Here is an 18182-nt window from a genome sequence, read left to right as displayed (position 1 = left end):
ACTCAAGCAAATATTGAGCAATGTTAGGAGGTGTGGTCAAATGTATTTGTCCAAGTAGTGTAATAAACCAGGAAGAAGACTTGAAAGGTATGGTCAGGGAGAATGAAGAAATAATTTTTCTTCATTTCCTATCCCAAACCTTCAGAGTTCAGATTCCTTACTTGCCTTCAGCCCAATGAGAATAAATTAGGTTAATGACTATTTTCAGTAATGTTTCTCTCTTTTCCATTCCACTTTGGTTACATTTTATTTATGTCTCCTGAGAGATTAGATTTGAGGGGGCAAGGGCTTACAACATATAAAAATGGAAGTAGAATTTTTAAATCTGAAATTGGAGCAGGAAGGATGGGGGAGACTGGCACATGGGAGGATCTTTGGCATAGTGCTTTTGACCTATGATTTTCTCCTAAGATAGAGCTCTGAGAGTTTCCTAGCCCACGAGGAAAACCACAGAGATATATATCAAATGTGGATTTTTGCTGTTCCGGGAAAGATGCTACATGCTGCATGTGAGAAGTGTTGTCTATCATAGTTTTTCCAAGAACTATTAGAGAATACTATCTGGCTTTCAAATGTTTGCTACGAGTCAGCAAGATGGCGGAATAGGTGGTTACCCGCTCATTATCTCCCCACAGCAATGATAATTTTAGCAGCCATCCATGGACAAAAGTTCCTACGTGGGAGATTTGGGTTCCATGTAATTGGATTTGTGTAATCCCAGTGGAGCCAGCGAGAAGGGCTGTATTGAGAAGGCATGCCAAAGAAGACAGACTTGTATTCATACAAGCTAAAGCACCGCCAACTCTAATTTTTCTTCCTGGCCTGTCATTTCGCTTGTTGTATCCTGAGAAGACAGGCTTACTGATCAGGGTCCAGGCTACAGACCCAGAAACAGCGTCATCCCCTTATGGACTTGGCTATAGCCCTGTTGGCCTTGGTCCTGAGAACAGCACCATCAGCTAAGGGACCCAGGAGGAGTCACGCCCACCCGAGCCTTGGGTAATAGGTCTGCCGACCTTCATCAGGGCTATGGACCCTGAAACAGCCTGTGCCCTGGCTCCAGCCTCAGCCATGGTCTGGGAGCAGTCCTGCCCACCCAGAGACCCAGCAGGAGATACACCCGTCAGCGCCCTGGAGACAGGGCTGCTGACTTTGGTCCAACTATGGATCCTGAAGTGACCCTGTAACACGGCTCCAGCCCCTTTCAGCTGTGGTTCAGTTCTGCCCATTCAGAGACTTGCCCAGTGACCTAGCAGGCCCACAACCATCCGGGTACCTGAAAACAGGCCTGCTGTCTGCAGACCCAACTGAGGTCCAGCTGCAGCCAGGTAATTCAACCTCAACTTCGCTTGACTGTGATTCCGGAGGCAATCCCATCAGCCCAGGGGCCTGACAGGAAGTCTGCCTATCAACAACAGTCTGTAAAAGGTGGATACATGTTTGCGCTTTGAAATGCACAGACACCAACATAAGGCCACGCAGATCACAAAGAAGCAGGCAAACATGACACCACATAAGGAAACTAATAAATAGACCTAGCAGATATATAGAAGAAAACGTAGGGAAGGAGCTCTTTGACATTGGTCTTGGCCATGAATTTTTCTATATGACATCAAAAGCACAAACAACAAAAGCAAAAATAAATAAGTAGGACTACATCAAACTGAAAAGCTTCTGCATAGCAAAGGAAACAATCAACAGAAGAAGAGGTGACCTATAGAATGGGAGAAAAAATATACTTATTAGATACCATGTATCTGATAAGGGATTACTATCTAAATTATATAAGAAACTCCTACAACTCAATAGCAAAAAATCAAATAATCTCATTGGAAAATAGGTAAAGGACTTGAATAGAATTTTTTTTTTTTTGTGAGGAAGATTAGCCCTGAGCTAACATCCGATGGCAATCCTCCTCTTTTTGCTGAGGAAGATTGGCCCTGGGCTAACATCTGTGCCCATCTTCCTCTACTTTAAATGGGATGCCGCCACAGCATGGCTTGACAAGTAGTGCGTCGGTCCACGCCCGGGACCCAAACCTGCGAACCCTGGGCCACCAAAGCAGAGTGTGCGAACTTAACTGCTACACCACCAGGCCGGCCCGGTTTCCAGGAAAAAAGTTTGCAGGGATCAGCCCTCTGATTCATTTTTTTTTTTTTTTTGTGAGGAAGATCAGCCCTGAGCTAACATCTGCCAATCCTTCTCTTTTGCTGAGGAAGACTGGCCCTAGGCTAACATCGGGCAGATCTTCCTCCACTGTATGTGGGACGCCGCCACAGCACAGCCTGACACTCGGTGTGTCGGTGCGCGCTTTAGACCCAAACCTGGGCCGCCAGCAGCGGAGCCTGCACACTTAACCGCTACGCCACCGGGCGGCCCCAGCCCTCTGATTCAGAGCTTAGGAGAAGAGCAGGGAATAGCTTCTACAGTGGTCAAATGGCTGGAAGACCCTCTTAAATGTTTCCAGTTGTCTTCTGCCTCCACCGTTGTATCAAACTCCTCAGCTGACATTACCAACAAGTTGGTTCCAAATGCAAGGGACAGCTTTTAGTTTTCACCTAACCTGACCACTTTTTAAAAAACATCTTTTGTGAGATATAATTCACATATACAATTCAGCCATATAAAGTGGTTTCAATGGTTTTTTTGGTTCAATGATCTTTCGTGTATTCACAGATATGAGCATTCACAGATAAGTGCAACCACCACCAAAATCAGAGAACATTTTCACCACTCCAAAAAGATCCTTTGTCCATTTTAAAATTGAGTTATTTGTCTTTTTCATTATTGAGTTGTAAGAGTTCTTTATATATTCTAGATACAAGTACCTTATCAGATATATGATTTGTAAATATCTTCTTCTATTCTGTGTGTTGTCTTTTCTACCTGAATTCTTAAAAGCTTTGAATATAGTTGATTTTCCCCTCTAATTTGAGTCACATTTTTCCCTTGACTTCTGTGACAATAGCATCAACCTCTACCCTCTGATTGTCCTCTCAGTTTTTTTGACCGCTCTTTCTTTGTACTCACTACCAATATTTTTTTAAACTTTAAATGTTGTATGTCCTCGTGGCTTTGTATTAAACTATTGTTGTTTCTCTTGCTACATACTCTAGGTATTCTCAAATTCAGGTTGAAACCTTCAAATATACTAATATTTCCCATGTTTATTTCTATCTTAGATCCCTTTCTGAGTCCCAACTTATAGCCAAATGCTTTCTCTACATTTCTACTTGGGTGTCTCATGGGAATCTCAAAATTAGCATATCCAAAATTGAAATCTTTTTCTTCTGTTGCTAACTTGCTTCTTCATTAGTGGTGCCATCTTTGCTATTCAATAACTGTGTGACCTTAGGTAAGTCCCTTAACCTCTCTGAGTCTCAGTTTTCTTATCAGTAGAATGTAGATAATAATACTTCTTATCTCCTCAGTTTTTGTGAGAATTTGATGAGTTACCATGAGGGTGCTTAGAATAGTACCTAGTACATCATAAGCAGTGCATAATTGTTAACTCTTATATCTCACTAACAACCAACAACTCAGTTGTATCTACCTGAAGTCTAGTTGTCAAGCCTGATACCTCTGTCTCCCTTAATCACTGATCTAATCAACCATCAGTGTCAAATGTTCTACCTTCTGGAACCAGTCTGCTTCTCTCTGCCTTTACTGCCACTACTCTGGTCTAAATTACCACAATTTCTGCACCCCCACAATAACTTCCAAATTTTTGTCTTAGTCACTTGTACTCCCCTCCAAGTCATTCTGCATCCACCTCCTAGAGCAGCATTTCTAAAACTTGATTAATCCATAGACCTCATTTAAAGAAAAGGAATTCTCAAGGAACACAGTTTGACATACACTACTCTAAGACTTTTAATCTATAAAAATGTCATTTTTGAATTTTGCTTGCAGAAGAGATATTTTATCATTGTGCTGGTAATGTTTTTAAAAAATTATTACAATCCTCGTAGAATTGAGAATATGTCTGTGACTCTTGGGGCTCTGAGTATTCAGTTTCACACCTACATTGATCTTCAAAACCATAATTCTGATTATTTGCTTCCTGGTTAAAGCCTTGAAGCTTTCCATTACACTTTGAATAAAACTCCATATTTTAAATGGATCTCTAAGAACCTGTACCTTCTGATCCTTCCCCGGCTTTCCAACATTCTCTCACTATCTTGCACATTATGCTGTAGCCTCACTCTTTCCAGTTCTTCTGTTGTGCCAACTTCCTTTCTGCCTCAAGCTTATTTGCCTGTGTGGATTTCCTCTCTTGAATGCTTTCTTTCAGATGGTGCTGCTCCCTGTCCCCTCAAGTGGCCTGCTCATCCTTCAGCTTAAACACTACTTCCTCAGGGGCGCTGTCTCTGCACCCCCAGACCTGGTTGTGTCCCCCAGTTATCGACTCTCTTGGCACTCTGTACTTTCCTTTGTAGCACTTATGAGAATTGCAATTAGTTACTTGCAGAATTATTTCTTAATGGTGTTTGTTTAATGTGGGTCTCCCTGCCAGACTGTGAATTCGTCAAAGGCAAGTGTAAGTCTTCCTTCTTCACTGTTATATCTCCTACTGCACCATGCAGAGTGCCTACTATGTAAGAGATTTCAAGTATTTGCTGAAAGTGTCTCAGATCCTTAAGCCATATGATAAATTAATAACACATATTGGTATATAATCTCATTGGAATAAATATTAGAAGTTTATACAGGAGCAAATAGAAAATAAAAGTAAACGATTGAGGTGGCTTCCATCAGCATTGAGAGAGAATTTGGGATTTAAGCATCCAGGGTTTGGAGTCAAGGTCACTCAAGTATTAAGTATGTTAGAGTCATCTACTCAGCATTTCTGTATCTAATCAAGCATATCCACATTGAGATAATTTATACTCCTTTTGTTTCATCTTTCTCCATGCTGATAGGCATGATTTGTATAATTCTGGTTGTTTGCTTGACTTACTGAAGGTGAATATTGAATAGTGAGCCAAGAACCAAGATGTTTAGTAAAACCCAGGTTCTTCAAGGCTTATTTGCAGAGCAAGACAAAGTCCTAAGAGCTCCCAGGGAGATCAGGAGATATGACCCAGGACAAGCTGCTCTGAGCTGAATGCAAATGGCCCCACGTTTGCTCCTACCCAGCATGTATGGGGACTGGGGCAATGGTACAAGTGGAGGCACATATACCATACATCTTGTAAAAGTTATAAATCAGTTGAAAAAACTGTTAAACAAGATATGTTCTGCCCTTCTATTTTGAGAAACCAACATTTATAATGAGATAGAAAAACAGATTTTAATTTAGAATTATTGGAGTCCTCAGAGTTCCATACTGGAACATTGCAATGTGCTAAGAGCCACCATCTATCTCCACGCCACTTCACTCCCTTACCCACAGCCCAATTTCTCCTCTTTCCCATCCTCCTCTGACCTGCATTGTAAGGGGCCTCCTACACATGGAGTGCATGTGTTTGGATGCTACAGATGACATGTCCAAACTCTATTTATATCTATAGTGGACAACTGCCCTTTGGCCACCCACTGGGCCTAAGAGTACACGCACCTGGGAGGACAGACTCAGGGAAGGGGCTCATGTAGGCCTTGGATGTGAGCTCAGGGCCATGTGGGCAGGCAATTCTGGGGATTTGGGCTTTTGGTGGCTTGTCTTCTTGTTCCAACACATCTTTTTCCCTAAGTGAAGGGCACAGTGGAGAAGGCCAGAGTGAGACCCTAAAGCATGGGTCACTGAGCACAGGTCCTTCCTTTCTAGATCTGAGGGTGATGCAACATGGCATGGTAGCAGTCTGGTTTATCCCATCTCCTTTTTCCTGTTATGATATGTGAATGTCTAGAAGAAGCTAAAACTGGGAGAGAGGAGTGAAATGTTACATTGGGTGAAGATTTTTTCCCTCCTATGGAAAGACTTTGTTCAGACTGTTGATTCTGGAACTTGGCCCAATGTCATGCTACTTGGACTGCTCTGTTTTCTTGTCGGTCATTCCAGATCCTCAAAAGACCATGACTACTAGCACAAATAACATAAATATTTTACAGTGTTTATATTATATAGATGTTGGAAATACTAGGAGACTATATGAAGAGAAGTGGGATTTGGATTCGTTTTTTATTCCTCATTGATCTATCAAAGATGATGTTTATCAAGTAGCCCCTGGTCACATATGATTTCTCATTTGAAATTATGATCTTATACTTCAAATCAAAGGACACACAGGCTTTATAATGTTGGTGGTTTAAAAAAAAGGCTCTAATGTAAAACAGATGTAAGTGAAATAAAAATAATTGAAGGAGAATTGGAGGCCTGCCTCCCTCCCTCCCTCATCAGCAGTCCCGAGGACCTCTGCCCAAGGTTTCTCAGTGTGAGCCTCCATGAATCACCTGGGACAGTTGTTAAAATGCAGATTCCTAGGCCCTGTCCCTCTGGGTTAGACTCTGGGAATGTACATTTTTGACAAGACCCTGTAGTGATTCATTTGTACTCTAAATCTTCCAGCTGCAAGAATCCCATTGGACTGGAGTGGGGTTAATACATCAGTATTTTTAAATAGTGCTCCAGATAATTTTGATAACTAATCTAAAGTTAGGGAGCCATTGAACTAGGTGGTCTCTAAAGTGATATTAGGTGAGTCAGTCGTTCTCAAAGTGTGGTCATGGGACCAGCAGCATCAGTATCACCTGGAATTTTCAGACATGCAAACTCTTGGGCCTCTTGCCAGCCCTGAATCAGACTCTGGGGCACAGCCCAGCAAGCTGTGTTTTAACAAGCCCTGCAGGTGATTCCGATGCTGCTGAAGTTTGAAAACCACTTAAAATACCTCCCTAAATGTCATTCCCCAGCAATTCAATAAACGCGCATTGATGCTCCCTGAACGTTTTGTTCTTCCAGGAACTTTGGAGGGCCTGGAGAAGTCACAGTTCTCAACGATTTGCTTGTGGCATTTTATTTGCACCCCTGATTTCCGTACTGGAGTGAGCAGGAGAATTTCAAGGTTCAGGAGGTAAACAGAAGTCTTTCTCTGAAAATAAAAAATGGTGGCTTGTATAAAGAGTTTTTATTTTGTTCACTGCACTTTCCATATTTTCCAAATATTAAGCAATTTGGATCAGCAAAAAGCACAATACATATGCCTGGAAAATAAAAGCAATCAGCAGAAAGTGATTTGTAAGTGCAGTCAGCTGGGTGTGGCATTGGCTATAAAATTACCCGGAGCAGGCCAGGCACTTCCGATTTCTTGCGTTTTTCAGGGGTCATTGGTTGGGAGCTGACACCATGCAGGATTTTGTGGCGTTACAATTGTTTTTACTTTCGTGCATGATTTTGGCTTTTTCTGAGCAAGAGTCAGGTACATGTTTTATTGTTTGAAGGTGTAGTTTCTGAGAGGTTGCTGGGCCTGTTGTGTGCTATTTTGAGTAGAAGTGTTGCTTTCTCTCTTTTGCCATCTGCCTCCCACCAAAGCAAGTGATTTATCTAATTTATCATTATGCTTGGGAGAGAGGTATCTTTTATGCTTCTTTCTAGATGTAGATATTTCCCATTGTGTAGCTCTCCACCCCATTCACCCTACCTGGGGAAAAAGGTTTCTCTACTTAGACCTTCAACTTACACTTCCATGTCCCACCCTGATCTACTCATAATCCAGCCATCTGCCTCCAGTCACCCCCTGTCGCATCCTAGGTGATTGTGTGTTAGTTCTGAATCAGCCTATGGAAACAAAGCTTTTCATTCTTTCTCTTCTCATTTCTTATTTTTTCTGAGTCATACAGCTATCTTTTAATATCTATTGTTTTATTTGCAACCCACTTATTTTGTCCATGTGTCCTACCTGTGGCTTATTTTAAAGTAATCTTTTCTCACCTAAACTCTATATCTTTTTCTTTATTAAAAAAGTCACTACATAAAAGTATTGCATAGAAAGTAAACTTAACATTTATTATTTCTAGTATTTCCTTATCATGAAACTGTAGTAATGGATAGCTTTATCTGTAGGACATGTCTTTGCATATCTGTCTAGAAACTTCCTTCGGATCCATTCCTGGTAGTAGAATTAATGAGGCACAAGAACTGTGGATAATGATTTGAGTCGACAGACTCATCACACATGAATAGGCTTTAATCTAAGACTATATTCATTTTGCATTATAGAAGGATACAGGGTAGGAGACATAGCAGGTACAGGTCTTCATTTCATTGGCAGATTCAGCAGCTGCCCAAGTATATGGTTTCCTTTGTTCCTTCACCCACACAAGATGTGTTTGGCTGCTGTGGATGAGGGCTAGAAGCTACAGAGAAGCTTCAATGTCCCACTGATCATTTACACTGGCATGGTCATACAGACCCAAGGCCCACACACCAGCTTGAGGCTCCCCCAACCTCTTGTTGTGTGGGCAGTCCCACACAACAAGAGAAGCAGAGACAACATCCACATTTAGCTTAACTCTGTAGTTTTTCAGGAAATGGTACTGGGAGGAGGAGATGGAGGTTGTCCCCAGGTGGGCCTGCATGAGCCGGGCCTGCATGAGCCTGACCTGATGGTAATTTTTACTCACAGCTGTTACAACTTCATCTGAATAATCACATTGCATCTCTCAAGGGTGTTCCGTGGGTAGTTTTTTTTTTTTTTTTTATAAGAATCTATGCTCAGATTTTCTCTGAGTGTCCTCTAGGACAAATTTCTATCTGAATCTTTCTTTTTTGGGTTATTTCAGCCGTGTCCGTAGGATGTACTTCTTCTATGTTCTGGGCTGTGGTTGAACCGACTCTACTTGGTCAAGGTCACTTTTTGAATTCTGATGAAGTGTCTCTGGGAATTGGCTGCCCTGTAACCAACATAACTTCTCGGGGATATGAGTTTAATTACCTTGTCACCGAGTGTGGGATTCAGAGAGAGGTAAGAGCGGTGACTATTTCAAATAATAAACTCACTCCCAGATCTTTCCTTGCAGTGGTGCTGTATGCAGAGTCAGTGCGAGACAAATAGGGCCAAGGCCGAAGATGAAGAACCTGCTTATTTTTATGACACTAGAGTTTGGTGCTTTTAGGATAGAAAGACCCATGGGACCCAGGAATTGGCCTTGCAGAGCTCATGGCCCATTGAGGGAGACAAATTTATACGCTATTTCCTGCAGGAGGCAGGCCTGAGTCTGGGTTCCAGGGGGTTGGCCTAGAGACTGAGGCAGGTTGGGAGCCATTTGGGAGGCTGGGTCACCAGCGGCGGGCCTGGTACTGGGGTACATGGTGAAGTCCTGTGTTCTCTTCACTCTCTTTTCCCCAAAGGGAGGGTGTCTCCTCCATGCTGGGTGGCCTGGATTTTTTTTTTTTTTAATTTTTTGTTTATTGCAGTAACATTGGTTTATAACATTGTATAAATTTCAGGTGTACATCATTATACTTCTATTTCTGCATGGATTACATCATGTTCACCACCCAAATACTAATTACAACCCATCACCACACACATGTGCCCAATTATCCCTTTTGCCCTCCTCCCTCCCCCCTTCCCCTCTGGTAACCACCAATCCAATCTCTGTCTCTATGTGTTTGTCTATTGTTGTTATTATCTACTACTTAATGAAGGAAATCATACGGTATTTGACCTTCTCCCTCTGACTTATTTCACTTTGCATAATACCCTCAATGTCCATCCATGTTGTCACGAATGGCTAGATTTCATCGTTTCTTATGGCTGATTAGTATTCCATTGTGTATATATACCACAGCTTCTTTATCCATTCGTCCCTTGATGGGCACTTAGGTTGCTTCCAAGTCTTGGCTATTGTGAATAACGCTGCAATGAACACAGGGGTGCATGTACCTTTACAAATTGGTGTTTTCAAGTTCTTTGGATAAATACCCAACAGTGGAATAGCTGGATCATATGGTAGTTCTATCCTTGATTTTTTGAGGAATCTCCATACTGTTTTCCATAGTGGCTGCACCAGTTTGCACTCCCACCAGCAGTGTATGAGAGTTCCCTTCTCTCCACATCCTCTCCAACACATGTTGTTTCCTGTCTTGTTAATTATAGCCATTCTGACGGGCGTGAGGTGATATCTCATTGTAGTTTTGATTTGCATTTCCCTGATAGTTAATGATTTTGAACATCTTTTCATGTGTCTGTTGGCCATGTGTATATCTTCTTTGGAGAAATGTCTGTTCAGGTCTTTTGCCCATTTTTTAATTGGGTTGTTAGTTTTTTTGTTGTTGAGATGCATGAGTTCTTTATATATTTTGGACATTAAGCCCTTATCAGATGTATGGTTTGCAAATATCTTCTCCCAATTGTTAGGTTGTCTTTTCGCTTTGTTGCTGGTTTCCTTTGCTGTGCAGAAGCTTTTTAGTTTGATGTAGTCCCATTTGTTTATTTTTTCTATTGTTTCTCTTGTCCAGTCAGACATGGTGCTTGAAAATATGTTGCTAAGACCGATGTCGAAGAGCGTACTGCCTATATTTTCTTCTAGAAGTTTCATAGTTTCAGGTCTTACATTCAAGTCTTTAATCCATTTGGAGTTAATTTTTGTGTATAGTGTAAGGTAAGGGTCTACTTTCATTTTTTTGCGTGTGGCTATCCAGTTTTCCCGACACCATTTGTTGAAGAGACTTTCTTTTCTCCATTGTATGTTCTTGGCTCCTTTGTCGAAGATTAGCTGTCCATAGATGTGTGGGTTTATTTCTGGGTTTTCGATTCTATTCCATTGATCTGTGTGTCTGTTTTTGTGCCAGTACCATGCTGTTTTGGTTACTATAGCTTTGTAGTATATTTTGAAATCAGGGAGTGTGATACCTCCAGCTTTGTTCTTTTTTCTCAGGATTCCTTTAGCTATTCGGGGTCTTTTGTTGTTCCATATAAATTTTAGGATTCTTTGTTCTATTTCTGTGAAAAATGTTGTTGGAACTTTGATAGGGATTGCATTGAATCTACAGATGGCTTTAAGAAGTATGGACATCATAACTATGTTAATTCTTCCAATCCAAGAGCATGGAATATCTTTCCATTTCTTTGTGTCTTCTTCAATTTCTTTCAGCAATATTTTATAGTTTTCCGTGGCCTGGATTTTGGAGAGGGGTAATGGGGTAATGTGAAACCGTCTTTCCTACTCTCTTCAATGTGTCTTCTTATTTCTATGCTCCACCTCGGTGCCGTGATCCCTATCTGGAATCCTTAGCTCTTGTGAAGGTATTTTTGTGTGTGGATAGTCCAGATTGATGTTTCTATGCGTAGATGAGTGCTGGGAACTCCTACACTGCCATCTTGCTGATGTCATTCTTCTTTTTTGATGCTGTTATAAATGGAATTGTTTTCTTAATTTTATTTCCAGATTGTTCATTGTTAGTGTATAGGAATATAATTAGTTTTTGTCTATTTCTTATATCCTGCAATATTTATGAAGATGTTTATTAGTTCTAATAGATTTTTTTTTAGTGTATTCCTTATGATTTTCTATATACAGGATCATGTCATCTGAAGTATAGAGATAGTTTTATATCTTCCTTTTCAATCTGGATAATTTTTCTTTTCTTTTCTTGCCTAATTGCAATTGTTCTTACTGAGATTCCACCATTTTTATTGAAAACATGCTCCTCAGATTGTTGCAAGCCTTAGGTTATTTTGCAGAGTTTTGAAAAAATTGAATTGACAGTTTCTGCCAGTTTTCTTGTTTTTTATTTTTTAGAAGTGGGTTTTTAGTGATCCTGACTCTGTCGTATATTTTTAATTAATAACAGAAGTAAGGAGCATATAGTATCTATTTTCCACACATTAGATACAACTTATAGATTCTCGACTAAAATAACATATTCAATAGCAACACAATGGACAAATAACCATGTTATTGAATGTTATAGTTCTATTAGCTGTCATTGGAAACATTTTATTTACATGAGAATATTGTGTAAAGTAACAGATTGAAAGATGGTAATCCAGTGTGACATTTTTGTAACGATGAGTAATAGAAAAATATACACCTAAATGTATTTATAGAAGTTAACTCTGAGTTAGGATTATGGAGATTTTTATTTTGCCATAACATAGTATTTTTTAATGTCTCCACAATAAGTGTGCATTCAGAAAACACAAACCTTCAATTATGGTTTTAAATTAAAAGTACCTCTCTGTCTAATCTTTCCAGAGACCTGGGACCCAACACTGTGGTAACGTTTAAAGGCAAAATCCCAGAATAAATTTATTAAGTAGAAGTCATGGCCTTTGTTTCTAGCCTGGAAATTCATGATTTTGGTTGCCACAAATGCCAACTGGTTGCACTGATGGTTGAGAACCTGACTTGGTATTTTCTTATTGGTGTCTGTGAAAACAGTTTCTTCAGGATCCATGCAGAGAGACCTTAGTATAAAGATCTTACACCTTGACTTGATCTGTTTCTTGTTCAAATTTCTTTAAAACTCCTGTGTGAGATGATATACTTCAATTAAAAAGGTCTTTTTGTCCCGTTAGGTTTTCTCCTATGGAGTGATATTTTATTCAGCCCTCCATTATAACATAATAAACAAAGGAGTCACTGGAAAAATTCCTTTAATGTGTGTTGTTTCCAGGTGAGTGTAATGGACCAGCTGGTTCACAGTTTACTTTCTAAGAACTACTTATTAAAAGTAAAACATTTGGAGAGTGAAGCTCAGCTTGGTTTGAGTCATTGAATGATGTTGCTTTGTGTGGTTCCTCAGTCCAGTGAAATACTTATCCATGTCATTTGGTCATTGCAGATGCTCTGCCCAGATCCTCTTGGATCGCCCCTGCCGTTTCTGTGTGTCTCTCCCCTCATTTCTGTGGGGTTTGGCCTTTAATGACCCCGACTGGGCCTAGGAGTTTACAAAATTCCACCTCCCCCATCCCCATAATGAGTGATGTGGGAGTGTGAAAGCCTGGCTCTGTTGCCTGATCCAAGGATAAACTGTGAGGCAGGATTTGACTTTGGAGCTCTCTTGTAGGTTCTAATGAGGCTGGGACTTTCCTTGAAATAGCACACTTTTGTTGTCTTCACTTCCTGTTCTGCTTCCCCCATTCCCTTACTGGTAACACTTATATAATAAATCACCTGCATATAACTCTGCTTGTCAGGTTCTGCTTTTGGGGAACCCTACTAAGACATACTAAAATGGGTTAATAGAGTTCAGAGGTTGATATACTTAAGATCATGTTGTTAAGAAATGGCAAATCAAGACGTGAACATGGCTTCTCACGTAGCTGCCTCTCTGAAGATCAGGAGATGCTTGGAAAATTAGGAGTGGTAGCAAAAGCACTCAGTATCTACTCTTTAAGGTCAAACATTTTTTTAAAATTAAATTCTGACCTAAGTTGTATAATTCTTTATTCTATACAAGACCTAATGTTTTCTAATTTTGGTAACTTACTAAATCCTGTGCACTTGAATGGGCATAATTGGATTGAAAAAATAGTTTTAAAAAAGAAAAAAGATATGAGGGTGCTTGTTTAATATAGATATCATGACCCTATGGCTTTTGGGAAAACTTTCTAAACTTTTTTATACCTTAAGGATCAATGAAATAACACGTATTTGTTGTTAGTGACGTGGAGTCGATTCTAACTCCTAGAGACCTTGTGTACAGCAGGGGGATCCCTGCTTGGTCTTTCGCATTATTTTCTCACCTCCTAGCACTGTATCAGACAATGCTCTGCTGCTGTTCATAGGATTTTCATGCGCAATTTTCTTGAAAGTGGGTGGCCAGGTCCTTCTTCCTAGTATTTTATGAATGGAAAATTGAAACGATCTAGGACTCTTGCTTTATGCTTGTGAGAGTTGTCTTTGGGAAATTCCTCATAAGGCCATCCGAGCTAATATTCTCTTTATTGGGGAATAGATTCCTCAATGGTAGAGTGTTGAGACAGGAAGGGGGGAACTCTTAATAGTGTTATTCCTAAAAAAAAATAATAAAGTAGTGGGCAGGGTGGAAGTTGTGGTAACACTACTTCTGTTAAAGTCAGCTGGACAGCAATGGGTCAAGCTAAAATGAGACTGAATGGCTTATTTTAAAATTTAACCTGATGTGCACATTTTCTCTTCTTTTAAACTTTTAGCTCATCGTTTTTAGATGACACTTCAAGCACTACCAACCACAATCTCACTAAGTCCCAAAATGATCTTCCCTCTGACAATTCTTGTTCTTTCTGGAACTTAAGCAACACCTGCCTGTTTGGATTGCCTTGGATTCCATACTTCCAAGACTCCTGGGTGAGGATCCTTAGAACAGGCAACACGTGATGATGTAGATATAAGGAAGGAAAAAGCTTAAGTTCTGCTAACAAGTTTTCTTCTTATTTTTGGTTTAAATAGTGTCTAGCTAGCTATGTGATGAGTCCTACATTAATTACAATCATGTTTGGAAAAAAAAATGCTACTTCCATGCATCTAGCTATGTTCTGGTGTTATTGATGTCTTCCCTCACCACAGCTATCATGTCAAATTAACTAAATCTCCAGTTGGGTTTAAATATAATCTGGGTTGATAATCAAACCATTCACTTTAATTATCAGTCACTTGGATAAAAGTTGCCAAGTGTCTCAATCTGCTCAAGCTTTTCCTCCAATCCCTGGCACATAGATGCTCAATATTCATTGGTCAAAGTGTTAATCAATGTGTTTTCTGTACCAAGTTTTCAGTAGGTACATTGCAGCTGTTCACTAACTACCTATCTTTTTCTTCTGCAGGCGAAGCCATCCCACCAGTCACTTCTACTTAAACTGCCTCATTCTTTAGTCCATGAGAGTGCAAACATGGCTACGTTCTAGGTGATCTGGGTGATTCTGTGGTAATCTCGATAACTCTGTTGCTATAGCATTCTTCAATTTAATTTTTAAACCAATCGCTATAGATTTTGGAACTTTTCTAGGCCTCCTCCTGAGAGGCCATCTAGAAGTTGGGGTTGAGATAGTGCCTAATGCTTCATCTGTTTTTAAAGTGTTCCTTTTAAGCAAAGTGGCAATGTAGCCCTTGCATATTCTCTTATGATAAGACGTCTGGATATAATTTTTATGTGGAGGTGATTTTACAAATAAAACATGCTGTGTCTTTGTGGCTACACTTCTTGATGTCTGAATGATAACATCAAAATAGGGCCTAAGCTGGGAGATTGGTGTGGAAGGGTCATTGTCACCTACTCCGCTGTTAGTAGCTGTTCAATGAACTACTTACAGAGGTACTGCTAGGTTATGCCTAGTAATGCGTTAGAATGCTTCTAGTTTAACTTCTTATGGTGAGTGGAGATGAGGTTGGAAAAAATAGAGTTGATAAAGGACTTTCAGTGAGTGATTCATACCTGCCACTTAATTAAGCACACCTTCACACCACGAACCTTGCTCAATATTAGCTATTGTATTAATCTACTCTCTTAAAACCAATCTTGAACTTTGAACTCTTATCTCAGAGTCTGGGTCCATTTAGATTACATGCCACTTACTAGCTATGTGGCTCAGGGCAGGTTATTTAACCCTCCATGTATCACTTGATCATCTCTCAGGTGGGAATAAAATAATATCTACCTCCTAGGACTGTTTTAATGACTAAATGAGGTAATTTATGGAAAACTTTTAGAACAACATGTTTAAATGTTAACTCTTATGTAGCAAATGCAGTGAATAAGCCATAGGTCTCTCTGTCAATTTAATAATATTAGAGATGAGTCGCAGAATGATATATCCAGTATGACATCATTAGTAAAGTCTTAAAAATATGAAATGTTCCAAATTTGTAAAACTAATGCTAGCTATATATATGTATTTAGTAAAAGTATAAAACCATGCATGAGAAAGATGGTTACTATTTCAGGAGAGGGAAGGAGAATTATGTAGGGGTACTTGGTGAGGGGGAGGTCTCCACTGTGATATTTTATTTCTAAAATATATCTGAAACAAAGATATACAATGTTAAAATATGTCAAAACTGAGTGGTGGGCATATGAATGTGATATTCTTTAATCTACCGGTCGTTTGAAATATTCTGTTCTTGTAAATTACAGCTTGGATATAGAGCCTGAATAACATTGACTTGTATAAGCATACACTTGTACGAAGTGTTCTTTACCAAGTTCGTTTTCCAAATAAGAGAACAAAACCTAAGAGATAGAATTGCCATGTTCACTTTGCTAGCTGGAAGCAAAGCCAGAACTGAATGATATATTTTATACTCTAATCTCCTACAGATGTTGTTATTCATATTGACAGATGCAGGCAGTGCTGTTCTATTGTTCAGCAGTTTTCTGAATTGTGTACAAGTTATATTTTAAATTCAGTAGAAACACAGTAATCCCTTACTGTTCGTAGCTTATCCTTGAAGGAAGATTTAGCGGCCATAGTGGAAATGAACACCAATGGGTCAACAACGAGACAGAGTAGAAAGTTTGACTATACTGCAGGCCTATGGCTTTTGGGGACAGGTGTAGTAGAATATTTCTGTACCTTTCTCCAAGGTCAATGGGATGAGGTTAATCTTTGTTCTTGCATTCTAGGAGCTAAACCTTTGGAGATCCTTTAGGACCACCCTTCTTTGTATCAGTTACTACTCTCTAGTTAGTAATAGCGTAATTCTTCAACATGCTTATGGAGATCTTCTTCAGAGCTTTTAAATAAAACTTTTTAGGGCTCAAGTCTTGTCTATATAATTCTGTTCTCTATTTCATATGAGGAAAACTTAGTGAGTAGGGCGAGTCTGGATGTGTGTCATTTGAAAATAACTGCCAGTGCCTCCTGCTGTCAGAACCTGAAAGGGAGGCTGGCAAAACCTAATTTGTGGACTCTCAGCTCCAACAGTGCAGGGCAGAGAAAGGCAGGCGTGGATCCGAGGAAACAGGTAAGCAACACATTTGAGCTTCCTGTGCCAACAGGGCTACTACTGTCTATTTTAGTAATAGGGACTGGCAAGGATTTCTGTATTAATTAGGACTAAAAGTCTTATTCTTTGCTTAATCTTCCCTCCTTCCCTCTGCTCCCCCTCTTCTCTCCTTTCTAGCATTCATTTGGAATGAATCCTTGTTACTTTCATAGAAAATATCTCTTCTTGCCATTTTCATCATCCTTTAAATATCAACAGTATATTCAGACTCCCCCTAACCCCCCACAAAACAAAACAAAACAAAAACACCCACCAACTCCAGAATGAAAACCAGGGGCTAGTACATTTAGAAAACAGTGAACTAATCAGTAGTTTTCATTTCAACAATGGAGATACGCAAGGATTTTGCATTAATTAGGGCTAAAGGTGGTTACAATTTGTGTATGCTCTCTCTTTCATATCTAGCATTCATTTGGGATGAGTCCATTCCTCTCATACAAAAAATATTTCTTCTTCCAATTCCATCATCCCTTAAAGGTCAAAAGCCCACTAACTCCAGAATGGGAACCAGAGGCAGACAGTGGTGACCCTGATTCAGTGTCCCAAAGGTAAGAATCTTCTCTCTCTCTTCAAAGGATCCAAAATACTAAAGAGAAGAAAAGCATTTCTCTGGATATTTTTTTCCCCCAAATGGTCCCATCTGTTGGGAAGTTATCTCTACCTTACACATTTGCTTACATAGCTTTTATTTTTTTTGGAAGATGGCATTATAAAAGGACACAACTTTTATAAATGAGTAGGTTAGGTAGGTAACATAAATAAGTGCATAGGGAATGACGGAAACTGAGGTAGCTTGGAGAGCCTAAACTCTTTTTTAAGGGTGTAGTCCATACTTAGTGCAAGCCCAAATCTTGTAGCTCTTCTGATTTTCAAAAAATGCAGAAGTCCTCAAGTTTAACATGAAGTTTCCTGCTTTTTTAATGTTGGCTACTAGTTAAAACGTTTTAAAAAGCAGTAGTATCCAGACTAAGTCAAGTTAATCTCAATGAGTCACCAACATTTGATCTTTGATAATGGAATAAATGAAAAATGTCTCACATATGGTGGTTGCTCAATACATGTTACTTGTCTTTTGCACAGTAGTTCCATAAATTTGCTGACTGCAGCACAGCTGTTTGGGTTGCTAACCCCTGAATTTACTTTCCCCCACACTCGGCTCCACTCCGGGAGGGTTGGCTTCATTGTCTACCTAGAAGGGTTCCATTTCTCTAAGGAGCTCTGTGAGTCTGACTTTTCTTAAAAGAACATATAGTGCACAACATCATACTTTGCAGACCATTCGTGTTGTATCTTCCCATTTTTTGACACTT

At 39.7% G+C, this 18182-nt stretch overlaps 1 protein-coding gene across 1 annotated transcript; it reads left to right on the top strand.

Annotated features, from left to right (window-relative positions):
- The first annotated feature begins 20 nt into the window (after positions 1–20).
- Positions 21–14999, top strand: OOSP3 (oocyte secreted protein family member 3). Its single transcript, XM_058527233.1, has 6 exons — positions 21–87; positions 1209–1328; positions 8722–8903; positions 12465–12562; positions 14064–14217; positions 14694–14999. The coding sequence occupies exons 1-6, from the start codon at positions 21–23 to the stop codon at positions 14772–14774; spliced, it is 702 nt and encodes a 233-aa protein (XP_058383216.1). The 3' UTR covers positions 14775–14999.
- The last annotated feature ends 3183 nt before the right edge of the window (positions 15000–18182 follow it).

This window comes from Diceros bicornis, chromosome 31 (assembly GCF_020826845.1).
Source record: "Diceros bicornis minor isolate mBicDic1 chromosome 31, mDicBic1.mat.cur, whole genome shotgun sequence".
Taxonomy (NCBI): Eukaryota; Metazoa; Chordata; class Mammalia; order Perissodactyla; family Rhinocerotidae; genus Diceros; species Diceros bicornis.
This window is presented reverse-complemented; position numbering and strand designations above follow the sequence as displayed.

Coding starts and splice junctions, on each gene's coding strand:
- OOSP3 (XM_058527233.1), top strand. CDS start 21: ATGTTAGGAGGTGTGGTCAAATGTATTTGTCCAAGTAGTGTAATAAAC. Junction 88..1,208: donor CCAGGAAGAAGACTTGAAAG/GTATGGTCAGGG, acceptor AGCCCCTTTCAG/CTGTGGTTCAGTTCTGCCCA. Junction 12,563..14,063: donor TTAATGTGTGTTGTTTCCAG/GTGAGTGTAATG, acceptor TTAAACTTTTAG/CTCATCGTTTTTAGATGACA.